This window comes from Chanos chanos, chromosome 4 (assembly GCF_902362185.1).
Source record: "Chanos chanos chromosome 4, fChaCha1.1, whole genome shotgun sequence".
Lineage (NCBI taxonomy): Eukaryota > Metazoa > Chordata > Actinopteri > Gonorynchiformes > Chanidae > Chanos > Chanos chanos.
The window spans coordinates 27,260,729-27,288,259 of record NC_044498.1 but is presented as its reverse complement, the minus strand read 5'-3'; the positions used below and the strand labels follow the sequence as shown (position 1 = coordinate 27,288,259).

Below are 27,531 nucleotides of genomic sequence, written 5' to 3'. Positions count from 1 at the left end.
TGCATCTAATTGGTCTGTAAAGACTTGCCTGCTTTCACAAGACAGTATGTAATGCATGATGGTCTAAGTCGATCAATGTAGGGTACAGCCAATGTACCCTACATTGATCGACTTTTCACGATGCATTGTGGGATACTTTGAGTGTACTATATAGGGTATAACAATTCTCACTACACATTCAGACAGCACTACAACAGCACTGTATAGTGAGTAGTGAGTGATTTCAGACACAGCGCGTTAGACACAAGAGAGCGAGCCAGGACCATGTGACCCTCTGACATCTATCCCGCATGGTTTCACAGGCTGAACAGAGCCACAAATAAAACTGAAACCACACTTAAGAGAGAGAGAACACAAACACTGTGACAATAAACAGCTCACAGTACCCAGCTAGCAACGTGTTGTCAAACACACATTCATACATATGTTTTAGATAACAAAATCTCTGCACAAATGGACTTAGATTTTCTATAATAGCATTCACTTCAGAGTCAGTTCAGTTCTAGTGCTGGACTTTTCTCAGAGACAGTGGGTCGGTAGGAGTCAGTCTATAGTAACCGCTCAGTCTATGTAATCTTCTCTCAGGTTTTTAGTGTCTCTGAGAGATGCAGCGTAATCTCCTCTTCAGCACTGAAATAGCAGACCTCACCTTTATTAGATGACGTACCTGAGAGAGGTGTGAATGCCAAGCTGCTGTAAAGAGGACAGGCTGTGAGTCTTCACCCTGCTGTCTGCCACTACAAAAACAGATAGCAGCAAATCACCTCATGTGTAACCATCAGCACAAACCACACATGTCAATTTGCCCTCTGTGAATGTACAAACTGCACTGCTACACCAGAAACTTCCATCCCAGTAAAGAGCACACAGACTAAGAATCAGGTGAGTGGTTTGTATTAATCGGTATGGACACAGGGGTTACTGTGGTAAATGACTGCAGTAAGGGGAGATGTGATTTTGTGTCCTCTACAATGATGCTGCGGTGTATTTGGAGGAGCAGCAGGTCTGCACACCCACTTTCCTTAGACTCACAGAGGGGTTAAGACTCTACAAACAGCTCTGGCCTCTAAATCTCAAATCTCGGTCCAAACGTCAATCAAGTGCCACGACACCGCCAGCCAAGTGAACTGTAGCCTCTAACACTACAACATTTGCTCCCCAGGGTGCTACTCAATAAAAACAAGCTCACTTTGTCTAGAGCAGGAGAGGCAGCGCAGATGAAAATGTTTTAATAGAAGAACAGAGACAAGGAACAGATGGAAAGACACAGATAAATATACAAGAAAGAAAGAAAGAAAGAAAAATCTCACTTATTGAAGTGACAGTACATTGGTGGCCTGATATGAAACTGGTAAGGCAGCATGGAGAAAAATCTCTCTTTAACATGACTCTGCTGTATGATGGTGCTTCTCTACATCCCTACAATAGTACTCAAACTAAAGACGATTCTCTGAATAAAGATTATAGCACTATGGATTCATCATTCTAACATGATTAATCATTCAAAAATCATCATCAAATACAGTGTTTGTTTATAGCCCAGTTCCATGGATTTGAGTCAAAATGGATTTAATGAACAAAAGAATGGACATCCATAAGTCTGACACGGTGTGTGGAGTCGTGAGGGGACGTGCAGCGATTAACTAGCATCAAAAGTACTGAAAGTAAAAGAAGGAGCTTGCTAAACCTGTTCATACATAGAACAGGATTTTTGATATCCACATTTCGTTTGACTTTAAATGTGGTCTGGAAAAGTGATAGTGGAGTTGTTTCTTGTTTTGAGAGGAGGAAGTGAGTCATGGAACAGAAGGCTTTTGGCTGATATTCTGACTGTATATGCTGACCATGTAGATGCAAATGAGGAGGACAGGTTTATTCATGGCTAATTATAGCTAATTGTGAATCCTAAAATAATGATGGTATTTTAGGCTGAATCATTTATGGCCCTTGACTGAATAAGTCATATAAAACATTATCTCCACAGAGACAGGTTCACTGTGAGAATTCATAAAAATGTCTAATCAATGCATTTTCTTATTCAGAGCGGTTGTGTTGAATAAATGAAACGTTTGTGCAGCCTGCTCCCTGTCTATTCTCTAAATAATTCTGTTTGCATCAGCAGACACTCTGCAGATGGTCCTGATCAGTGCACAGTGTTAGTCTATCACCAGATCATGAGGCGAATAGAGGGGGGACTTCTGTTTGGATCTGAACCACAAAACTTCTGAGTACTGCACAGACCATTACGGAATGAATAAGCAAACAGAACAGACAAGACAAACAAACAAAAACAGCAGTATGATTTGTTTCTTTAAAAGGATGAATTTTTAAGAAAACCATGCCCATACAATGGACATGCATGCACACCCAAGTGTGAGGGAGGGCATCTGATCTTTCCCTCCAGAACCTGCACTCACCTCTGTATTCTGCAGGAGGAAAGAAGCAGTGTGCGGGTGAGGAGGATAGGTGAAGCACAACCATCTCCAGGAGATCAGCAAGCACTGTGGAGAAGAGAAAGCAAAGCAGTTACAGAGAGAATCAATGAAAGTCACACTGATCCAGATGAAGTGATTTGCCCTTAATTCAGCCAACAGCTGCCAGCCTTCACTAATACTGATACATTCATCCAGGCAGGCAGGCAAACTTACAGGCAATCAACCAGCTTGTCTCTCTATTCATATATAAACAAAAGCAGGGCAGCACCTATGGCTTGCTCCCAATTTAGATGCTTAAGTGCCATTGGAGGATAGAGCCTGGATCTGCTGTCAAAGGTGTGTTCCACAATCAGGCTTCACTGCTTATTCTGCAAACCATAAAAGCTATTAATTAAACTAGCTTACTGAACATCAAACGTACACACATATGGAGACAAATGGTTCTACTGGATATGCTCAGTGAATCGAGAAATCTCACATGCATCTTAGCAGTTCACACATTAACAAACATCCTAATAAGATCATTCACTTATCTCATTTACATATTGACACTGGCGTTGCTTTTCAAACCCTCCTAGCCACATCGCTGATATCAGTAGTATGTACTACAAGAACTAGTTGTGCCATATGTTCTATAGAAGCTTTTCCAATACAGTACCAGTGAGAAACTGATGCTCCATTCACACATCAGCTGTGTGGAGTACATTAGCACTGAATCAGCTGTGTGGAGTACATTAGTACTGTAAGCCGGCCGACGGTATAGCAGCTAAGAGCTGTTGTTTACGACTAACCAGGATAGCTGCACATTTTTTAGTACAAATATGATGACTTTTAAGACCTTTTCAATACCTCCAAAAGGAAAAAAATACCATTATTGCGGCAAAAGAAATCGACAAACTAGACTACAGTATACACAATTAATGAGAAATATTGAGTGCACATTAGATAACATATAACTGCCTTTTCATTATCGAAAATAAAACTGAATGGCGATAGACGCAGTCCAATGGAAAAAAAATGTCCCCCTGCATTTATGCATTTACCACCGCAGTAGCAGTGAATGACTCGATGGGCATAGTAGTTTTCGGGTGCATAGCGCTTTAGCATAGTGCTTGTGCCTGACACTTGCTCGCAGCATCGTTTTTTTTTTTGTTTTTTGTTTTTTTTTTTCCTTTTCCCCGCCGCACCCCTCAAATCGTAAGCTGGATAAACACATTCTTATTTTAGGTTAAAATACGGATCACAGCCACACAAGCGGACACACAAGCACCTACCAAAACGGAATGTACGCTACCTCTCAATGTACAAATATACATTGGACATTGTGGAAATGGTCATTGTTGGGGGATATAAAATACCGGTAAAATAAAACATAAAAACAATGTCTCCCCTCCTACAATTCCAGACAGTTTAAGACATTTTTAGAAATGAATATCAAAAACTAAATGTAATACGTTCTAAGACTTTATATTTTGCACGAATCTTTAAAAATGGCGGTTGCAATCATCGTATACCTGCGTCTGGACCAATGGCTGTACGCCTACGTCAGAAGGTTCCTATTGCGCTGCGAAAGTACCTACCCTGAAGTAGGAGCTAAAAAAGCCCCTCAAAACAGCGTTCTAAGAACTATGATCATTCTAAGTTCCTGCGCTGAGAATACGCAAAAAGGGGGCACTATCTCCAACAGTTCTAAGAACTATGGAAAAGTTCCTCCGGTGCGAAAGCACCTATTAGTACTGAATCAGCTGTGTGGAGTACATTAGTATGGAGTCAGCTGTGTGAAGTACATTAGTACTGAGTCAGCTGTATGGAGTACAGTAGTACTGAATCAGCTGTGTGGAGTACATTAGTACTGAATCAGCTGTGTGCAGTACAGTAGTACTGAGTCAGCTATGTGGAATACATTAGGCGCTTTCGCACCGAACAGTTCTAGGGTCTAATTCGATAGGAACTACCCCCTGTGGAGCTTCCCCTAGAACTACATTCGTTCTAGGGCCTTTTTTCTGTTTGCTTTCGCACCGCCAGTAGGAACGCTGAAGTGACGTAAGCCGGCCGACGGTATAGCAGCTAAGAGCTGTTGTTTATGACTAACCAGGATAGCTGCACATTTTGAAGTACAAATTTAATGACTTTTAAGACCTTTTAAATACCTCCAAAAGGAAAAAAAAGAACCATTACTGCGGCAAAAGAAATCGACAAACTAGACTACAGTATACGCAATGAGTTTTATTGAATTTGAATGACAGAAATATTGATTGCACATTAGATAACCTATAACTGCCTTCTCATTAACGAAAATAAAACTGTATGGCGATAGACCCAGTCCAATGGAGAAAATAATTTCCCAATGCATTTATGCATTTACCACTGCAGTAGCAGTGAATGACTTGATGGGCATAGTACTTTTCGGGTGCTAGCATAGCGCTTGTGCCTGACCCTTGCTCGCGGCATCGTGTTTTTTTTTTCCTTTTCCCCGCCGCACCCCTCAAATCGTAAGCTGGATAAACACATTCTTATTTTAGGTTAAAATGCGGATCACAGCCACACAAGCAGACACACAAGCACCTACCGAAGCGGAGTGTACGCTACCTCTTCAATGTACAAATAAACATTGGACGTTGCAGAAATGGTCATTGTTGGGGGATATAAAATACCGGTAAAATAAAACATAAAAACTATGTGCCCCCTCCTACAATTCCAGACATTTTGAGACATGAATATCAAAAGCTAAATGAAATACGTTCTAAGACTTTATATTTGGCACGGATCTTTAAAAATGGCGGTTGCAATCATCGTATACCTGCGTCTGGACCAATGGCTGTACACCTACGTCACAAGGTTCCTATTGTTCTGCAAAAGTACCTACCCTGGAGTAGGGGCTAAAAAAGCCCCTCAAAACGGCGTTCTTAGAACTAAAATCGTTATAAGTTCCTGCGGTGCGAACACGCCAAAAAGGGGGTACTTTCTCCAACAGTTCTAAGAACTATGAAAAGTTCCTCCGGTGCGAAAGCGCCTATTAGCACTAAATCTGCTGTGTGGAGTACAGTAGCACTGAATCAGCTTCTCATCTAACGGGTTTTGAAATGTCAGAGTGTGCTCTAAGTGTGGTCTGATTCTAAAGCCTACAGTTAATACCACACAATGAAGTGTGTGTGTGCGTGTGTGTGTGTGTGTGTGTGTGTGTGTGTGTGTGTGTGTGTGTACGCAGAGAGGCATCAGCACCATATAGTAAAAACACAGACACAAATTTCATTGGACAACTAATACTACAGAGACTTCATAGTTTTCCAAATGTCTGCAGCATTTCCATATTTTTAAAAAGTCATTTCTAAGCTTTGATAAGCACTAATGTTCATATGCTTAAAAACGTCTAAAAAACTGGCAATTAGACTCTGTTTTGTATTGCTTGTATTTGTATTGTTTGTATTGCTCTTGTTACACTATTTCCAATCAGAGGAGAGGGTTTATTGGTAGTGACTGACTCTGGTTTAATGTCATTTTTGTAAGGAGAGGGCTGAACTGAGTGGTATGGACTGATTCTCTGTTATTGTTGTTATTGCTGTTGTTGTTGTTGTTGTTATGTGTTATACCATTTCCAGAGAGGCTGCTCGGTTTAGTGGTGAGAGCTTTGCAGTACTGCCTCCTGCACTGCTCCATCCAGCTCTCATCTCGCTCTGCGTCTTTAGACGAGGCCAGAAATACACTGAGCTCAGTGTCTGGGCAAACACACACACACACACAGAAAAACATATTAAACCAAACCAAATGACAGATTCTCAAACACACACACACACACACACACACACACACACACACATTAAACCAAACCAAATGACAGATTCTCAAACACACACACACACACACATATTAAACCAAACCAAATGACAGATTCTTCATTAACCCAGTCTCTTCATTCCCATTAACCAGTGAACTCACAGCCACGTACAGCTCTAAGCTGAGCACTCTCACATTAACCAGTGAACTCACAGCCATGAACAGCTCTAAGCTGAACACTCTCACATTTACCAAACATACACCAATATTGAAATCCTTACACATTTACCAAATACACGCTAAACTGTAGCCCTTAAATATTTGCCAAGCCTACACGAATAGCAAATTCTTAGACATTTACCAGGATGTTCCAATCCTTTACATTTACCAAATATAACTATTCTGATGCTTCATCCTCATCAAGCATTGGCTACACCAAAACTCTAATCTTAAAACATGTACCAAGCATACACTGAATCTCTTATCCTTAAGTATTTACCAAATACACACTAATAAACATGAAATCTTACCTTGTCTGCTTACTGTTTTTGGGACTTGGTGGATGTAGCATTTGGGGAGAGGGTATGAGGAGAACATGGGCCATGGGTAAGGATCACTCCCCTGAAAGACAGGCATACCACAGTAACACACACATCCTAACAATCTCTGGCTATCCATGACTGAGCAGTGTTGAGAAGACATGAGTTTAACCACAGCACTAAGGGTGTATTCTGCTCAGACCTTCTGTAGAGCTCTGGGGGGGAGTGTCCTCTCCGATGGACCCCCCACCACACCCATGCGCACCAGGACATGGTTCCTCTCCACAGACAGACTGTCAATGATAAACACCCTGAAACGTAAAGTTTTCAAAATTGAGAAAGAGAAAGAGCCTACAGTCATATTTCTGTCTTGACTGCTTTCCTCTACATCAAGAACTTCACATTCAAAAAATAAATAGGATAGATTCCATCAGAGATTCACTCCCACCCCTCTCCACTGGGGGTGTGTGTGACGTTCTCCTTTTGATTCTGGAGCAGCATGTCAGAGAGGTGGTACTGAGACTCCAGTAGCAGCAGGCAGTCCAGGTTACAGCACAGCACACTCAGGAGTCTGCCAGGACAAACAGAGCAGGAGAGAAAAGCATAAGAGGAGGCTGTCACTGAGAGGGGAAAAACAACTCATGCCTGGCTGCCCTCTGTCTGCTGAAACCTGAGTTTAAACCACAACACAGGTGTCTCTGACACACAGCGTTAGAATAACCACATTAATTACAACTTAAGAGTCTGAATGGGCCAAAACATGAAAATACATGAACACTGCCTTTAATGAAATGACACATTTGGAGTTTAACCACTGTCTGACGTGCTTTCAGGATCATGTAGCTGATGCTTCTCTGTGATCAACCCAATCCTTACCTTTAACATTCTGGTAACGTGAATGATGCACTGTCAATAGCTATGAACATCTCATTTTGTCTCCTCCCTCTCTCAGAGAGTAACATCCAAAGAGAAAGGTGAAGGGCCAGGGCAGAGTGTTAGTGAACAACAGTGTGTGATTTGAGCCTGTAACTGTGGAGATGCCTTGGGTAACTCTATCCGGGAGACTTTTAGGATTCTGCTGGGCTGGACTGAATCTCTGAGGATTTTCTGTAGTCCTCATTTTCTGAGTAAAACAGTTCCATAAAGCCAGAGTGGGGGGAGAATGGAGTTGCTGTAACCATAAGCTGACTCACACTTTCTCTCTCTCTCTTTCTCTCTCTCTCATAGGCTCTAATAGCGGCCTGTACTGACTACTGTATCGAATCCTTAATCAGCTTTGTGCTGGGCCGTAGAAATTTTTCACGCACTCTGTACTGACTGGTGTGGATTCCTGAGCTCAGACTGGGGGTCATGGATGCACCATTCATATGTCACTTCCTACTGTCCACATACAAAACCATAGCTAGAGTATGAGTATACAGACTTCTGTCCAATCATACAGCCACATGGGCACTGTCTTCCTCTGCAGTGAATTAACATACCATAGGGCTATAATTTGTACCCATGTCACAGAAAGCTAAAGCTAACAAGTTAGCAAAAGGCTTTTACTGATCTAACCAAAGAACATCTGATGAGACCAATTTCCAATGTCATTAACTCTGGTTTCAATCTTTCAGCTAATTTCCATGATCTAAAAAAAGACAGGAAGGTAAAAATGGACCCTTACAAGTAAATGCTTGTCTGCTTAAATAGCCTTTAATATGAATTCTCCAACTCAAAGCATTAATGTTCCACGGTGTGATCCTCCTGGTGCCCAGCAGAATGGGGTGATACAGCATTAATGGCCAGGCTGAGGAAATATACGCTTCAAAGTGCTGGAATCCATGGAACAATAACACTGAGTCTCTGAGTGGCTTAAGATGTAGGCCAAATTATACACAAGCATTCTGTAAACAGGAAGCTGTTCCTCTCAAAAACAACAATTGGTAATTGGTGCATTTTGCATATTTAGGGTGTACAGCTCTCCATGCAGAGAGAGGGCTGTACCTCTTTCATCTAAAGGTGATGCATTCTGCACAGTACTAATGTACTCCACCTTTCTGTACTCCTCTTTCGGCTAGCCTTCCCCACGGGAAACCCTGACTACCCATCCATCCTCTGTCCGGTCTCCATAACTGCAGTAAACCTACCTGGCTTATCTCTTAGTGCAAATCAAGAGAATTCACAGTGAAAGGGCTTTTGTGCATATATGTGAGATTCCTGTAGTGACATGTACCTCACAATGACTTGATTCTCTTTACAGCTCTGCACAGACAACTCGCTTTTCTGTTTATGCACTTTATTGAAGTTTCCTGTTTATGCCAATCACGAGACATCTATGAGTCAAATCTTCATGGGCTTTGTGGAATACATAGCTCCCTCCCTCTCTTACACACACACACACATACATACGTAAATTTATATATATATACAGTGTGTGTGTGTGTGTGTGTGTGTGTGTATATATATATATGATAGATAGATAGATAGATAGATAGATAGATAGATATAGATATATGTATGCGTGTGTGAGATATATATATATGTGTGTGTGTGTGTGTGTGTAAAAACAGAGTAAAAAATCTCATTACTATCCAATTAGTAAGTGTGGCACATTGAAAGCTGAATGTTGTGAACTAGACAAGAGAGTGTCAGGGCAGAAGATGGATGGTCTTTGTCTGTGATGCAGTCATGCCAGCTGCAGTATGGAGGTACATTCATTCACTCTGTTAGACATGAACATCAGAGTGACTGAGACAAAGAAGACAATGAGAAGCAGAGTTTTTCATTATCCACAGATCCTATGTTTGTGTTTTCCACATGATCCACTGTCCGCCGCATAGTCAATATTGCCTCACTGTTATTCACACACTAAACCAGGAGCAAAAAAAATGTCATAAAATGTGTCTGTGTGTAAGCGCTATGCTCTTGCCTTCTGAAGCATTTGCATGTTTGTCATTTGAACATGCATTCTGAAATTACATTCAGACAAAAACTGAGGGAGAATGGCTTCACACTACTGCTCTGTGGATCTGTGCAACAACTCTGACCAATCCAAGAGAGAAAGGTGGTTAGAGAACAAACACCAGCTTCATCACTGGCACAGGCTGCCTTCACATTGCCATGGGCACTGTCTGACACACACACGTGGATTTACAGCTCTTCAGCAATACAGCCCTGCCGACATATATTTTCTCAGTGCATGGAAAACACGGAAAACTGAATCAGTGGCCCATTGATCTGGGGATGAGTATCATGAGTGGAGCACAAAGACGTAATCAGATGATGAACCAGTGAAAGAACTTGCTGTTATCCTTTTATGCAGTTGTCTTCCTCTGTCTGAGAGAAACAAATCAAGATAAAATTATTGATCTCACCTCAGCCCAAACGTGTGGGACTGTTCGTAGTTGAAAAGAGAGCGTATCTTCACATCTGAGTTGATAGCGACCAATCGATCAATTAAGTCCTAAAGAAAGGAAATCTGAATGTTGATTTCTGAATACCACAAAGGAAAGCCATAGAGATGAGAAAGGCCGGACAGGACTGCACATGCACCATCATATAAAACAACCACAGGGATATTGAATCACTGATCTTAGTCTGCCCCCATGTGGACACAGCTGGAAGTGCTGCCCCGAAGGAAAATTCAAACAAAATTCCATGAAACATATGCAGCCTCAAGAATACTAAACCCAACCTCCAGCTTAAGAGTGATTTGGTGATTGGATATTTAACTGAATGAATGCTGATTAACAGAGTCTTTCATTAAATTACAATTTTATTCATAATTTAAACCAACTCCATCATTTCTCTATAGTGTAGTCCTCTTTTCATGGATAAGAGCAGTTATTTCCATCTCAGGGGAAATGGCTTGACGACTTTTGTAAGCAGGTTGTGCCTGCAGAGCAGAGTGAAGAAAAGATTCTACTAGTTGAAGAATAGCAGGGCAGTGCCGGTATGTAATGGTCAAATACAGTCATTCCAGCAAGTAGGATACTAGCAAATTAGCAAAATGGATTTAATGGTGTGTGTGTGTGTGTGTGTGTGTCTGTGTGTGTGTGTGTCTCACTATAACAGAAGCTGGCATCTCTCTCAGACTGTACTCTGCCTTGTTGGGCAAGGTTTTGTTTCCCAGTAGTTCCCACACAGCAGGGGGAGAGGACAGTAGGTTCACCAGGGCCAGGAAGGACTGTATGGACACGGGACAAGAGTCAGACTACTGAAGTAACCAATCAAACAGAGTGAACGGACAGCGCAGAGAGACAGAGAGAGAAAGGTATAGAGTGGGGGGGGGGGGGGGGGATTTGTACCTTCTGACAGCTCCTGTCGATGGGGTCCATGGGAGTGGATTTGGGATGGACTACCCTCACATCCTCTCTGCTGCACTCTAGACCTGACCACAGCTCCATCACAATGGCCTGAACAAACCCTGCAGAGCATTGAACAGCTCACAGCCCACAGATCCAGTCTGACCTGCATGGCCCCGATCACCCACCCCAAACCCCCCACCGAGTTAACAGAGAAAAGGGTCACTAATGCCCGTGCTGTGTGAATACAGCGGATGGCATGGGTACCTGAGCTCTGTAAAGCCACTGTTCCTGGAGCTGTTGTAGCCACCTGTGTCACCATCACACCATAGCCAAACTTCTCACACCTGCTGACCTGTGTATATTACACAGAACCAGATTAAACAGAGTCTGTTTCACATGGTACCTGCATGTTTAATACACAACCTTGGCATGCCTGGCCTCTGTCTCAGGTCTCCCTCTCTCTGTCTCTCTCACCGGGACACTGCTCCCCAAACAACAGAGCATCAGCTCTGATGAAGACTCTGTCAGGCATTCATGTGATGTTTATTTGGTCCTGACTTAAATTCCTGTTAGAGCTGTAGTGTCTTTAGTGGACAAGGACACAGGCTAAAGGAGTCATGGAAGAGTACTGGGATAGGTGCCAGTTATTAACACTGTAAATCTGTATACTTCACTCAGGCAAGCAAATCAGAACCCTAGATATAAATCAGCTTTGAATAAGAAGCTTTTATAAATTACACAAACAGATTTTACAACATCTAGAGTATCCACTGCTCTGGGGTAGTGATGTGGTTCTTAGGTAATTGTAAAAGCTCAAAGAGCATGTTTGTAAGTATTGATAGTGTCTATATTGTCTTCTGTCAATCATTCTCTGTTTTAACAGTGTAGATCAGATGACGTGAGAGATGTCACACACGGCAGTGCTGTGGTTCTGATTGTGTTTTTCTCATTGTCCTGGTCAGGGTGTAACGGTTGCCAAGGGAGGAGACAGTTATCGTTCACTAGTTTTATGATACCTGCAGATTTTTGGAGAATCTGGAGAACATGTAGGACACGCATTCATTTATGGCTCCAGTTTGCTGAAGGAGCAGGAGCCCTTTGGGTGTGGCAGCAAAGTTCAGTAGGCTGTCCAGCAGTGTTTCCTCCCACGCAACTCTACGGCATCAAAACCACATATTCAAACAATAACAAGCCAATGCCTTTAGTTGTGGTTGAGTTTACAGAGTACCTCGGTGCAGGGTCATTGTGGGACATTAGTGTGATTAGCATAAGCCTCTGTCAGTTTTGGGACAAAGGGACACACAGGCACTCACGTGTTCTGCATCTCCTGGGAAGACAGCAGGGAAACAGCTCCAGGGACAGGAGTGGGGACTCTCTCTGACTGTGAGCTCATCTGTAAGGGCATAAAATGCACGCTGAACACATTACACATGGCACCAATAAGCCCAAACCAAATCACTAGACAACAGTCAAAACAATTCGCTTTCCTCTACTTTTTTATTTCCCCCTATGAGTGGGTTTTATTTCAAACCATTAGAGGAGTACCTCCTCCATCTGGCTGTCTCAGAACTGCCTCACATTCAAATTCCAGAGTCCTGAAGCTTTCAAAAAATCATTTTTTAAAAAAGCGTTCTTACTAAACCACCACAGTAACACGTCCATACTTCAGTCATGTTCCCTACATAAAGAGTGGTCCTGACTTCAGTCATGTTCCCTACATAAAGAGTGGTCCTGACTTCTGTCTGCCTTCACATCACAGAACATACTACAAAAACTAACAACAAACTTTTCTTGGTTAGCAGTTATTCTGTTGTGCTCCCTATTGGTTTGGTTAGCAGTTATTCACTGCCCTGTTGTCTTGGTTTTTGCTTGAACATTTTGTTGGAATTTGGACCAAGCCATTACGTGCGAAGAGTGACTGTTGAGATTTTCTGAGTCAATCTTTCACAGAGGTGTTGGTCAGATAAACCGTCAGGCTTGGGCTGGGCTATGGCATGTCAAAAATGTCCGACAAAAGAACTCCAGCCTGTGGCTCACAGAGATATGCCTAAGAGAGTCACATGTTTTACAGTCTTAGAGTAATAAAGGGTGAATATTTCTGTGATAAATGTTTCCTTAATGGAGACACACCTTAAGAGTAAGGGGTGAGAGTGTTCCTGCTGATAAAACAAAGAGCCCAAGTCTCACTGGCTTATGTAACAGTCCATTTAGGAAATTTTATGAGAACATCATGCTTACCCTATCAAAATCCATCTCAGATATGTAAACTTGATACTTTCCATAAAAATGTACAGAATCAGACTGACACTGAACCATATATAATTTAAGAATAAAATTTTATGACTTTGTAATGGTTGCCTAAAAGTCAACCTTCGTCTATGGCATTGTTGTGATAAAAGAAACATGTATTTGTTTTTTTTATTTTTATCACTTAGTTTAAATGCTGTACATGTTTTTAGTTGCCTATGTTTAACACGGCTTTTGGGGACAGACTTTTATGTACACCTTTATGTTTAAATGTGGAGGAACAGGAATGACGTAACGACCTGTTGTCGAAGCGCGCGAACAGGAGAGCAAGTCGGCGTTTGGAAGTCTCGCAAACGCAGAACTACCAGGAGGTTGTTGGACAGTTGATCTACCTTTCCGCTTATGGATTATACTGTTAAAAAGAAAATCACTGGATACTGCATGACGAGGACCTTATTTTTCTAAACGGGACACTCCGGTGAGATTGCGTGTTTTTTTTTGTTTGTTTGTAGACCACGGCGTCTCATTTTGCTTAAACTGAACATTGGAGGATTTTGTTTTCATTTGGGACTTTATTCATCAAGGGAAATATTCTGCTCGATTTGTTGTGCTTCTTGTAGTGCTCGTCCAAATCGGACACTGTCTACCTTGCACTACCTTGCATATATCTCCCCTGGTTGCATTTCTATTCCCACAAACACTATGTCCACCATAAGCCAGCAGGGGGCAGCTGTGGGTAATGGCGCACATGAAGAAAATGCACCTTCCCTCATAGATTGGGTTCAAAATGAGACCCCACCTGCTGATTCTCACCCTCACCACCAGACACAATCAAAGTGGCATCACAGAGATAACCAGCCTCTTGGAGACCATGTATCTAGAGCAGCATGAAGAGGAAAAACAACAGTCTGATGATGAGGAGGACGCTGAAGCAGTCGCATTGACAGAACAGCTTCAGGAGCTTCAGTTGAGAATCGAGGCTTTAGAAAATCGCCACAAAGAAGCGGTTGACAGCACCCTCAATCGTGAAGATGGTCTCAGAGCTGCGATTGAGACAGTTGCTAAAGAGGCAAAAGAGTATATTGACACACAGCTGCAGAGGTTCGATCAGGCTGTGGTGGCTTGTTTGGAGCGAAGGGACAAACGGTGGGGAGAAGAAATGAAAAAGGCCCTCAACAAAAATCGTTACTCTTGGAGGCCAACCAGTTTTTCCACTCCTGCAGTGCTAGTTCCTGCCAGCTGTCATCCAATCGAGGGTGATGCTACTCTCCCCTCTCAACATGCAGCCTCAGCCAAACCGCCTATTAGAATGGAGTTTCCCCAGTTTGGTGAGTCAAGGAGTTCTATGGACGTCACTGATTTCATTGAGCAGTGCGAGAACTTTCTTACGCTCAGACCATTGAGTGACATTGAGCTCTTAGGCACGCTCAATGCCGTTCTAAAAGGGCCGGCATGAAGCTGGTGGTTAGCTGCCCGCAGCAAAATATCCAGTTGGACAAAGTTCAAAAGCGCTTTCCTTGAAGCATTCCTACCCACAGACTACCAGTCTGAGATAGAGGAGCAACTTCGTTCAAATGTGCAATCACCCACGCAGTGCCTGAGGGACTTTGCTTATGATCACCGTGCATTCTGTCTGAAGTGGAGACCAGATATGACTGAGGAAGAGATCGTGCGGCGCATCCTCAGTGCATGTAATCCAAGGTTGGCCAGTGGCCTATGCGGCATTGTGTCCACGGTAGATCAAGTGGTCAAGGTGGGGTCTCTGATAGAAAAGGACTGGACTAACTCCAAGGATTATTGGAGCCGCGTTCAACAGTCCAACCCTACAGACCGCTCTTCCAAAAAGGCCAGCAAAAAACCTGAATATGGTCAGGGCCGTGGGCATGGTGCAGACGTGGCCTCGGTGCTGGGTGTTCCAACTCTCCTGGTGGCGCCAATAGGGATCCGTGGCTTAAAGGGTGATGCTGTCCTTGACACAGGATGTACCCACTCCTTGATGAGTAAAACACTGTGGAACAACATAAAGAAGGCAGGTGAGACACTGTGTGCCAGTGTCAGCCAGAAGTTTGTTATGGCCAGCGGACAAGAGAGTAAAGCAATAGGGAAGACTGCCTTGCTTCTTACCCTCAACAATGCCCACATCACTGTCACCGTACATGTGCTTGAAGACGACCAGCTGTACATGCCCTTGCTACTGGGCTTAGACTTCATGTGCACAAGCCAACTCATCCTGAAGCCACACCTGGGGAAATACGTCATGCCAGGGGGAAAAGAATATAAGTTTTTACCAAAAGCTCGAGATGCACTGCAGTGGGGTCATGCAGAGCCTGCAGTCAACTTTTACATGGCTGTAATTGAAGACTCAAGTGACAAACAGCCTGCAGTTCCACTCTTGGAGGCTCAACCTGAGGTGGTTAGGCCACTGCTGCAGAAGTGGTCTTCAGTTTGGTCAGATACCACTGGTACCACCAATGTCATAAAGCACAAGATCTTGACTACAGATGAGCTGCCAGTGCGAAAGAGAGCTTACAGAGTATCACCACAAAAGCAAACAGTCATTGAAGAACACCTTAAAAAAACGCTCAGCCAGGGCGTCATAGAGCCATCCTCTTCTGCCTGGGCCTCCCCAGTGGTTTTGGTCCCAAAAAAGGACGGATCTCTCCGCTTCTGCGTGGACTACAGGGGGCGCAGTGCTAAGACTCACCATGACGCTTATCCTGTGCCACTGGTGCATGAAATCTTGGAGTCCATGCAAGGAGCCCAGTACTTCAGCTCTCTGGATCTTCAGAGCGGGTACTGGCAGGTGGCCATGGATGAGGAGAGCAAAAAGAAGACCGCTATGATTACCCATCAAGGCCTATTCCAATTCAAGGTCATGCCATTTGGTTTGAGGAATGCTGGCACCACCTTCCAGCGGTTGATGGAAAGTGTTTTGGGGAATTTGAAGGGCAAAATCTGCTTCGTCTACATAGATGACATCATTGTTTTCTCCAGAACTCAGGAGCAACATTCGCGTGACCTTGAGGCAGTGTTCCAAAAGCTGCATCAGGCCCATCTAACCCTCAATGTCAAAAAATGCCATCTCTTCCAGACTCAGTTGACCTTCCTGGGCCATGTAGTCTCAGGTAAAGGGGTGGAAGTAGACCCAGCAAAGGTCGATGCCATCACGGCCTATCCAGCACCCACAGACCTGAAAAGTCTACAGAGGTTCCTGGGGTTGGTAGGTTGGTACCACAAGTTCATCCCTAGGCTGGCAGACATTGTGGCGCCACTGAATAACCTCAAGAAAAAAGGGGTACCCTGGGAATGGTCTGCACACTGCCAGATGGCTTTTGTACACCTTAAGGGCTTGTTGCAGTCACCACCAGTGCTGGCTCAGCCGAGGCTACATCTTGGCTTTCAGGTTCACTGTGACTCTAGCGATGTGGGTTTGGGAGCTGTCCTGATACAGATCATTGAAGAGCGAGTCATCGCCTTTGCTTCAAGAGCTCTCCATGGGGCGGAACAGAGGTATTCCACCTCGGAAAAGGAATGCCTGGCGGTTGTTTGGGCTGTGGAAAAGTGGCATCACTATCTAGAAGGGGAAACATTTGATGTATTCACAGACCACAGTGCTCTGGCCTGGGCATTCAACTGTCCCAAAACATCATCCCGTCTCACCAGATGGACTCTGCGCCTACAGGCATTCTCATTCCGGGTCCATTACAAAAAGGGTTGCTGTAATGTTGTCCCTGACGCTCTGTCCCGCGCACCTCCACCAGAAGAAGGTAATGTCTGTGTGGCTGTTTCTAGATCTTATTGGTCAGACCTCCCCAGTTCCCTCCAAGACATTGAAACGGCTCAGCAGACTGACACCTTATGCCAAGAGCTTGATCAAACCGTCACCCAGCCCGCACCTGGCCGCATTCACTTTCAACAACAGCAAGGAGTGTTATACCGGGGTGTGCCCTCGAGGTATGGTGGATTCAACTACCAGCTGGTTGTTCCTACTGTGTTGTTGCCGGAATTTCTGGCTTACTTCCACAACAGCCCTTTTGGAGGTCATTTGGGGAGGATGAAGACGCTTCTGAAAATCCTGGAGGTAGCATGGTGGCCTACAGTTCGGAAAGATGTTTGGAGTCATGTCCGGGCTTGCCGTACTTGCCAGCAGTACAAAGGCACTAATGACAAGCCAGCTGGTCATCTCCAAACAACAGAGGTCAAAGCACCAGGTGAGATGATAGGGGTGGACTTCATGGGACCTTTCCCTTTCAGCAAAGCCCGAAACGCAGTTCTGATGGTGGTTGTGGATTATTTTAGTAAATGGGTGGAGCTTTTCGCTCTGAAGGATGCCAAAACACCAAAGGTCTGTCAGATCCTAAAAAATGACATCTTCACATGCTGGGGGGTTCCCGCCTACCTAGTGTCTGATCGGGGCCCCCAGTTCACAAGCCAACTAATGTCCAGCCTTTGTGAATCCTGGGGTGTGGCCCAAAAGCTCACTACGGCGTACCATCCCAAGACCAACCTGACAGAGCGGGTCAATAGGACCCTGAAGCTAGTAGGTACCTTTTGCTTCACTTCCGGTTTCCGGTTCGTACCTGTGCAAGCCTGCTGCCGCTGTTGTGCTGATTATTCGTCACTGCTCTATAGGTCTGTCTCTAACATTTACGTTGTGCTGCACTTCTAATCTTGTAATATTGTGTGCTTGTTTTAATCTCGCTCTGTGTCTGCTTCGTTAACGTTACCTATCAACACATTCTTTCTACTGTTTGGCTGCTAGCGTGCTAACACCAGCCTAGCATTCTTGCTAACCTTATTTACACAGCAATAGTGTGTTGATAGTTCACGTTTACGTTACCTCTCTTTATCTGCCACTATGTCTTGCTCTCTCTGCCTCGCTCTCGTAGAGAAGTTGTCTCTCCTAGAGAGACGTGTCCGTCAGCTAGAACAAGGCAGCGCTAGCCCTAGTTTTATTACTGTAGATACGACGGGCACCCCAGATAGCATTAGTTTAGCCTCTGAGCCGATTAGCGGCTCAGTCTCTCCCTTTAGTGCAGTTTCGCCAGCGGAAAAGGAATTTGTTACGGTCGTGAGTGGCAGGAGGTCTCGCCGACGCCGACGCCGACACCAGCCGTCATCCGTACGGCCCGACTCACAACCGCTGCCGGTGGTGAATCGCTATGCTACTCTTGTTTCTCCTGCTTGCCGGCCCGGGTCCTCCACCTCCCACGACCGCCCCAAGCCCCGTACCTTAGTTATAGGGGACTCAGTGACCCGAGGGATTAGATTAGCAACGCCAGCGACTGTTACCTGTCTCTCCGGGGCCAGAGCTCCCGACATAGAAGCTAACCTTAGGGTGCTGGCAAACAGGAATAGCCGTATCGATAAGGCACACCACACAGACACTAGCTATGACAATATCGTTATTCATGTCGGCACCAACGATATTAGAATGAGGCAATCTGAAGTCACAAAAGTCAACATAGCTAGGACTTGTGACTTCGCCAGAAAGATGTGTCGGCATCGATTAATTGTCTCTGGCCCTCTACCAGCTAGGGGTAACGACGAAAGATATAGTAGATTATTGCAACTGAATCGCTGGCTTTCGCAGTTTTGTTTAGATCAGGGATTTGATTTTGTAGATAACTGGCCCTCTTTCTGGGGTCGACCTGGCTTGCTAAAAGCGGACGGCCTGCACCCTAATGGGCATGGCGCTGCTGTTTTATCAGGTAACATAGATAGATGTCTGAGTCAGCTATGACATCTTCCACTAGAGCGGGCCAGGTCGCAGGTGATTACAGAACCTGCTAATGAAATCCCCTCAGAGGCTGCTGAGTTACATGAACCAATGACTCCTCTCCTCCAACATAAGGCAAAGATTAATTTGACTAGTTATTCATTTAGTGGAGGGGCTTCAGCAGAGACTAGCTCCCTCTGTGAGCCTGGTCCTCATTCTGCCTTAGTTGCTCAACATAACTCGCTCTATGGTCATCCCTCTGTCAGCAGCAATTTGGCTTTCGCTATTAGCGTACTCTCACGCCCTCGCAGACCACTTCGGCCTAGATTTAGACAGCCTATTTCCCCACAATAACTTAATTCCTATTCAACTGACCCCCTCTTCCGATTCGATCGTTGTAAGCCCAATAACCCTGAAGTTCGGTTTTATTAATATTAGATCACTCTCCCACAAGGCCTTGCTGGTCAGCGATCTTATTACTGATCTTAGCCTTGACATGATGGGTTTGTGTGAAACTTGGTTGAAGCCAGATGTTTATTTTTCTTTAAATGAAGCCTCACCCCCCAATTATTCCTTTTCACATGCTGCTTGAGCAGCGAAGAAAGGTGGGGGTGTAGCCTTAATTTATAACACTGAATTCTCGCCTAGCATCTTTAATGCACCAAATTTTACCTCCTTTGAGCTGCTCTCTCTGAAACAATCCTGCTCTACCTCACCCTTCCTCATAGTAGTGATCTATCGGCCTCCTGGGCCCTATAGTCAATTTCTCGATGATTTCACTGAATTGATCTCTAGCATTATAACTACGGTGGATAAAATCCTTATAATGGGGGATTTTAATATCCACATCAATGATAGCTCTGATTCTCTTAATAAAGCATTTACTTCTATTTTAGAGACTTTTGACTTCAACCAATACGTCTGCGAGCCCACTCATTCCAATGGCAACACCTTAGATCTTATTCTAGCTCGCGGCCTAACCGTCTCTCGTGGTTGTTTCTCCCTATTCCACTGCCTTATCTGACCATTTTCTTGTCACCTTCCAGGTCACGCTCCCCTCTCCTCCTGTAGTCTCCACCGTGGTTCGTCGCTGCCGCCGCATTAATGCTTCCACCACTGCCGCACTTGCTAACTTACTTCCTGCTGCCCTCAGCTCTCTCGATGATCAACAAGGGTCTTTGAACGATCTGACAGACAGTATAAACTGTACCCTCCGCAATGCTTTAGATACGGTAGCACCATTAACGCTAAAAAATAGGCGTAAACATATAACACCCTGGTTTAATAATGATACACGTGTATTGAAGCAAGCATGCAGAAGATTTGAACGAAACTGGCGCGCCACTAAGCTGGAGGTCTTCCGCCTCGCCTGGCATGATAGCTTAATAGCCTATAAATGCGCCCTCTCCACGGCCAAATCCGCCTATTACTCAAGAATAATTAATCTCAATAAAAACAACCCGAGATTTCTATTTGATACAGTATCAAAATTGACCCAGAATCACTCCCCTCAATCCAGCTCTATTACCGCATGCGACTTTGTCGACTTTTTCTCACAAAAAATAGACTTAATCCGTTGTGATATTAAAAACAGTCAACAAAATCAATGCGCCGGTATACTCCCCATCGCTGCCCCAGAGCCTAATCAGGATGTGCACTCTTTAACCCAATTTGACGCGCTCTCCAAACTGGTGCACTCCGCTAAACCAGTCTCTTCCCTGCTCGATCCCCTACCTCCTAAACTTTACGTAGAACTTTTCTCGATCCTCGACCCTACAATCCTCAACCTTTTAAATTTGTCAATTAAGTCGGGCGTTCTACCCTCTGCTTTCAAAACAGCCGTGATTAGCCCCCTACTTAAAAGACCTAACCTTGACCCAGAAAGCTTGAATAATTATAGACCAATCTCTAATCTCCCGTTTCTTTCTAAAATACTCGAAAAAATTGTCGCTGCGCAACTCATCGCATACATGTCCTCCAACAGCCTCTTTGAAGTGTTTCAGTCAGGCTTTAGGCGTTTTCATTCCACTGAAACCGCATTAACTAAAGTGACTAATGATGTATTACTAGCCATGGATGCTGGTGATACCTCAATACTTATTCTTCTCGATCTGAGTGCAGCATTCGACACAGTCGATCACACCATATTGTTAAAGCGCCTGGAAAATCAAATTGGCATCCGTGGCCTGGCGCTCTCCTGGTTAAAATCTTATCTCTCGGAGAGAAAGCAGTGTGTCCACTACAATAATGTGACATCTGAGTATCGAGAGCTTAACTGTGGTGTCCCTCAGGGGGCGGTCCTTGGCCCTCTCCTTTTCTCTATCTACATGCTCCCTCTTGGAGACATTATTCGTAGCTATCACATTAACTTCCACTGTTATGCTGATGATACTCAGATCTACTTACCAATCAAGCACAGTGACCGCTCTGAATTGGCTAACCTTGAGTCATGTCTCTGTGCCATTAAAAATTGGATGTCCTCAAACTTCCTGATGCTTAACGCAGGTAAGACAGAAATGCTAGTCATTGGACCCCCTGTGCATAAGCATCTTTTTAATGATCTTAAATTAAAATTTGACAACTGCATTCTCTCGCAAAATTCTGCAGCTAAAAACCTTGGTGTGATTTTTGACTCTAGTCTCTCGCTTGTCACTCATATCAAGAACACTACCAAAATGGCCTTTTATCATCTCCGCAATATCGCCAAAATTAGGCCCCTACTATGTTTAGCTGATGCAGAAACCATTGTCCATGCATTTGTCACGTCTCGCCTCGACTACTGTAACGTTCTGTACTCTGGCTTGCCCGCCTCTAGCACCAGAAGTCTTCAGCTTGTCCAGAATGCTGCTGCCAGAATCCTGACCCGAACTAGGAAGTTTAATCACATCACTCCCGTCCTGGCTTCCCTTCACTGGCTCCCAGTTCACATGAGGGCTGATTTTAAAGTCCTCCTATTAACATTTAAAATTCTCCATGGGCTTGCACCGGCCTATCTTTCTGATTTAATTACACTCTACGCCCCCCCCCCCCACCCGCACCCTGCGCTCTCAGGCTGCTAAATTATTAGTTGTTCCAAAAGTTAAAAAGAAGTCTGCTGGCCATCGCGCCTTTGCCTACCGCGCACCCTTTCTCTGGAACAGCCTACCTATAGATATTAAAGAGGCAAACTGTCTTGCTACCTTTAAAACCAAACTTAAGACTCATTTATTCTCCGTGTCGTATGATAGCATAGTCTCAAACTAATCTTCCGGTATAGCTCAGTCTCTGCTGTAGTCTCTCCTGGCATAGTTTAGCTTAGTAGCTGCCGGCTTAGATACCTCTCATCTTCTCTCTCTCCTCCCTCTCCTCTGCTCTTATCTTAACCTGATCAGTTGCTGTCATTAACCTGCTCTCTTCTCTTTGTGTGAGTGGTCGATGTCTGCGCCTCCTTCCTGGATGTGGCACCTTCCCCTGACCGGCTGAATGACTTTGTGCCCTGCTGTCCCTGGCCCTGCTCCCCCACGTGGCCCTGCTCCTCCTGCGCCCTCCTCAGCTACTACTCTTGCAACTTTCAATACAAAATTACCTATAAAATTATTTTCTTATTTCATCTGTTAAGTGCCGCTACTCCAATTGCTCTCCTTCCCTCCCTAATCTCCTGCATGGCTGTGGCTCATCTGTTTGAGCATGAGTGTCTGGTTTGAATGTGGCTACTTTCTCTTAGGTGTCCCCCCACCCCCCACCCCCACCCTCCATGCCATCCCTCTTCACCGTCATCCCGATGGCTGCTGCGGCTTCGTGTCCTCCTGCGCTGCTACAGCTATGCCGTCCACCCCAACTGAGCCCCATGCTGTCTTGTCATTCCTCATACTACCTACTAGTTGTGTTCTCATTTATTATCACTCTGTTGTTTTGTAAATTGCCCTCTGGGCTGGCACCTACTGCACGCCTGGCTGGCCTAGAAGGGGTCTCCTCTCTTTGTGGTCCTTCTCAAGATTTCTCCTATTTTTCCCTAACGTCTGGGTTTTTTGAGGAGTTTTTTCTTGCCCGCTATGAGGATCAAGTCAGGGGGTGCCACCCTGCTCGGTTTTGTTGTAATCCTGTGGGCATGTAAAGCCCTTTGAGACTGTAAACAGTGATATTGGGCTCTAAATAAACTTAAACTTGAAACTTGAAACTTGAAGACAATGATTGCCTCTTTTGTAGGGAACCACCATCAAGATTGGGACCGGTGGCTGCCTGAGTTTCAGTTGGCTATCAACACAGCAGTACATGAGACCACTGGCGTGTCCCCTGCTGTGTTAGCCCTGGGCCGCAACCTCAAAGGCCCACTTGAACATCTCATACACCAGTCCCCTGCACCCAGTACAACTGCATACCACACACTACATTCACACACACAGATTCTGAAGGAGGTTGAGAGACACGTCGGTGTAGCCAAAGCTAGACAAGCCAGATATTATAACGCACGACGCAGAGATGTACACTTTGCTGTCGGGGATCTGGTCTGGATTAGGTCACACCCATTGTCTAAGGCCTCGGCCAGATTCTCTGCCAAGCTTGCACCCAGATGGTCAGGGCCTGTTAGGGTAGAGAAAAGGCTAGGTCCCATAAACTACCGTGTTCGTTGGCTGACTGATAAAATGAAGGTGGACAATGTAAATGCGGTAGACATGAAGCCCTTCTATGGCCCCGATAAGCCGCTGGCTGGGGGGGGGATGCAATGGTTGCCTAAAAGTCAACCTTCGTCTATGGCATTGTTGTGATAAAAGAAACATGTATTTGTTTTTTTTTTTTTTATTTTTATCACTTAGTTTAAATGCTGTACATGTTTTTAGTTGCCTATGTTTAACACGGCTTTTGGGGACGGACTTTTATGTACACCTTTATGTTTAAATGTGGAGGAACGGGAATGACGTAACGACCTGTTGTCAAAGCGCGCGAACAGGAGAGCAAGTCGGCGTTTGGAGGTCTCGCAAACGCGGAACTACCAGGAGGTTGTTGATCTACCTTTCCGCTTATGGATTATACTGTTAAAAAGAAAATCACTGGATACTGCATGACGAGGACCTTATTTTCTAAACGGGACGCTCCGGTGAGATTGCGTGGTTTTTTTTGTTTGTTTGTAGACCACGGCATCTCATTTTGCTTAAACTGAACATTGGAGGATTTTGTTTTCATTTGGGACTTTATTCATCAAAGGAAATATTCTGCTCGATTTGTTGTGCTTCTTGTAGTGCTCGTCTAAATCGGATGCTATCTAATACGATGCATATTAATATATGTGTTTTTTGCACGGCAAGCAGAGTCTCCTATGTATTATTTTTACGGTGATCAAAGGGTGAGTTTTGTCGGTTGCTACTTATTTCTTTCAGTCATTTTCGTAGGCCCAGCTGGTAGCGTCCATAGGCAGCAGAAATCAGATCCGTCTGTACCTAAATTTTGCGTTGTGCTGTTCTCCTTAAATTTTTAGTAAGGCGAATTGTTACAACTTAGTGATACAACCTGTAAGAACAACAATAACTGTAATTCAACAGGATTTAATGTTAACAGAATTAAAGTGAATTAAAGTAAACTGAATTATATTAACCTTAATTTGAAGTAAAAAAAATAACCTTTGTGCCCAAGCAGCACTGCCCTCTATAAACTTGAGCCTGATTCCATAGTCAAACCATTTTATTGGGCCTGGGCTACCATTCTCTCTGCGGTGATTCATGACTGAAGAGTATTGGCTGATAGAAGTCACATTCCACTGACAGACTGAACATGTATCCTTTGAAATACTTGTCATAAATACAGATGCCTGCTGTAGGTTATCACCAAACCCTGACTAATCTTCACCTGCATTAATATAATAGTCACCAAACAATAGGACCCACTGCTTATGTAGACAATGATATCAACCCAAATTAACCCAAATTACCCAAGTCTATCTACATGTTATATCTACTCTATACGCTGTATCTATTCTATAAGCCATATCTATATGTCATTATCTACTCTATATGTCATTTCTACTCCATATGTTAAGTCCACTCTACATGTCATGTCTACTCTATATGTCATGTCTACTCTGTATGTCATGTCTACTCTGTATGTCAAGTCTACTCTGTATGTCAAGTCTTCACTGTATGTCAAGTCTTCTCTGTATGTCAAGTCTTCTCTGTAAGTGATATCTGCTCTATATGTCATATCTCTCAGTTCTATATTCTGGTCTATAGTGATAATCTTTGAGAGCTTGACTTTGCCAGACTGTGAGTGTTTATGTGAAGACAGCGTACCTTTCTCCAGGCGTCAGCAATACACTCATGTAAACCATAGGACCTGAGGGCCTGCAGGCCCTCACAGGCGTTAAACATCTGATGACAGACGAACATGAATGCGCCAGTCAGCCCTGCAGACCACTCCAGCTTGGTCAGCACAGGCAGCTCTTTAGCCAAGAGCTTCTGGGTAAACTGCACTATTACATGAGCCACCGAAATACTGAGAAACAACCCAGAGAAAACAGGATTGTTCCAGTTAGACCAACATAAGGAGAACAGGCTTTATATTTCAAATAGAAATGATCTGGTTCAGAGAAGAAAATGCTGTCATCCCTCTGAAACCATCAACACCCAAACTCAAGATAACATTGTACAATGAACACACATGGTAATTAGTTTAATTGCCTTACTCATATAGAAACAGGAGTGTAAGTGCAGACAGAAAGAACGAGAGAAAATATGAGGGCTCAGAGAAATTCGGCCTACCTTTCCCCCTCAGCAGAGAGCAGATTTTTGTCATAGAGGAAGAGTGCTAAACCTCGCTCTGTGGTGGCCATTCGAGCCAGTGTGTCTGCTATATGAGTCAGGGTTGTTTCTGGGGACCTTAATTTGGCCTGGGAAACAAACACCAATCAAATAAAAAGGCTTTGAACAAATTTTACAATTCAAAGCAACAATGTTAAGAAGCAGACGTAAGGTATGAGAGGGAAGCATAAGACTCCGGCATTTTTTCTTTTAAATTGTTAAGTTCTATCTGTGTGTTACTTCATATAGCAGCTTTCACCATGAAACTACACAGCAAAGAAACCTCTAACAGGCTTACTACTACAGACCTGTCATAAAAATGTGTTCAGCTGTTTGAGACAGACACAGTTCCAGACATCATCATCCAGACAACCCAACTCAGAGTTTTATGACAGTCAATCAGATCAGTTCCATCAGTGCCATGGCCTTTGTGATGTGTTTCAGAATAAGGATGAAACATATTGTGATTAAGTAAGGAAAGGAGTAAGGTGTTGGTCAGAGGGACAGTCACTGTATGTGGGTGATATGACACCCAGTTCCTGCTCACCGGTTTTCCTCTGAGGAGTCTGATAACAGGGGCCAGCAGAGTTTCTATGACTGGAGTCTGGTACAGACACTCCACTGCACACTCAGTCCGCTCACATAGCGTCCGCAAAACCTCCATCACCAGATTGCTAGGGCACAGAGAATCTACACAACACACACACACAACACACACAAAATCTCCATTACCAGACTGCTGGGACACAGATAATCGACTACAAAACACACACACAACACACATACACACAACCTCCATCACCAGATTGCTGGAGAGCAGAGAATATATACAACACACATAACACACAAATGCACTGTTATCTGTCAAAGCTGTGAATATTTGTTATTTTTCTGTTTTGCTTGTGTGTTTTCTACATGTAGACAAAACCACAAACCAAGCCAAAGGCTACATAAGGTTGGCACCACTCTCAGATGGGGGGGGGGGTTGTTATGACAGTAATGGTGGTGACGGGCTCCTAATACCAAGGTATGGCGGTGATGCGGTTATTGTTGTAGCTCTATGTGGGTGTAAGTCTATTAAAGGGCTAGGCCTGTGGAATTGATTTTTTTTAACCAGGAAAAGTCTTGGCCATAAAGACTGAACACCCAATAAAGGAAACTTCCAAAGAAAGTTTATCTTTATGACTCTTTTCAAGGTCTGAGAAAGAACAATGTCAGGTCAGTCAGAGGTGCCTGAGAGTCAGGACAGCCTGGCCTCCAGCCATACACCTGTCAAACCAAAACCAATAACTAACTGTCATAAAATAGCATCACTAATCTCTTTTTGGATACACCTCTAATTTCTCCAGTTTATGATGTCAGTGAAAAAATCAGGGTAAAGTAGGTGATTTGATACTGTTATGGGTGTGTGCATGTATGTATGTATGTATGTATGTATGTATGTTCATGCATGTGTGTGTCTGTGTGTGTCTGTGTGTGTGTGTGTGTGTGTGTGTATGTTGGAGGTGAGGCCAGAGGGGATCATTAAGTCACACCTGTGACATCGGCATACAGTGGTTTCGGATGTTGGTACATAATCCTGATCAGTATGACCACTAAGTCTGTCACAGTGACTGGATCTGAAATACACAGCAAACACACTGTAAGTTAATTTCAACCTGCTAGATCCATTTTATTAGTATTACATCACACTGTGTCACATTGCTTTCAGCTTGTCTGACTTTTTGGATCAATCTCAGCAAATGCTTTGTTGCTAGTTCA

General features: G+C 44.1%; 1 protein-coding gene across 1 annotated transcript in view; it reads right to left on the bottom strand.

The window, feature by feature from the left end:
• The window catches only part of tbc1d32 (TBC1 domain family, member 32), a 64,926-nt gene that overhangs the window by 32,261 nt on the left and 5,134 nt on the right, over window positions 1–27,531 (bottom strand). The window contains exons 13-28 of the mRNA XM_030772530.1: window positions 27,306–27,389; window positions 26,318–26,460; window positions 25,732–25,859; window positions 25,264–25,465; window positions 12,351–12,430; window positions 12,054–12,192; window positions 11,302–11,389; window positions 11,038–11,156; window positions 10,797–10,916; window positions 10,105–10,193; window positions 7,197–7,319; window positions 6,951–7,059; window positions 6,740–6,830; window positions 6,026–6,151; window positions 2,418–2,501; window positions 668–737 (exon numbers count right to left, since the gene is read on the bottom strand). Coding sequence (XP_030628390.1) covers window positions 668–737; window positions 2,418–2,501; window positions 6,026–6,151; window positions 6,740–6,830; window positions 6,951–7,059; window positions 7,197–7,319; window positions 10,105–10,193; window positions 10,797–10,916; window positions 11,038–11,156; window positions 11,302–11,389; window positions 12,054–12,192; window positions 12,351–12,430; window positions 25,264–25,465; window positions 25,732–25,859; window positions 26,318–26,460; window positions 27,306–27,389 — 1,795 coding nt within the window. The remainder of the gene's footprint in view (window positions 1–667; window positions 738–2,417; window positions 2,502–6,025; window positions 6,152–6,739; window positions 6,831–6,950; window positions 7,060–7,196; window positions 7,320–10,104; window positions 10,194–10,796; window positions 10,917–11,037; window positions 11,157–11,301; window positions 11,390–12,053; window positions 12,193–12,350; window positions 12,431–25,263; window positions 25,466–25,731; window positions 25,860–26,317; window positions 26,461–27,305; window positions 27,390–27,531) is intronic.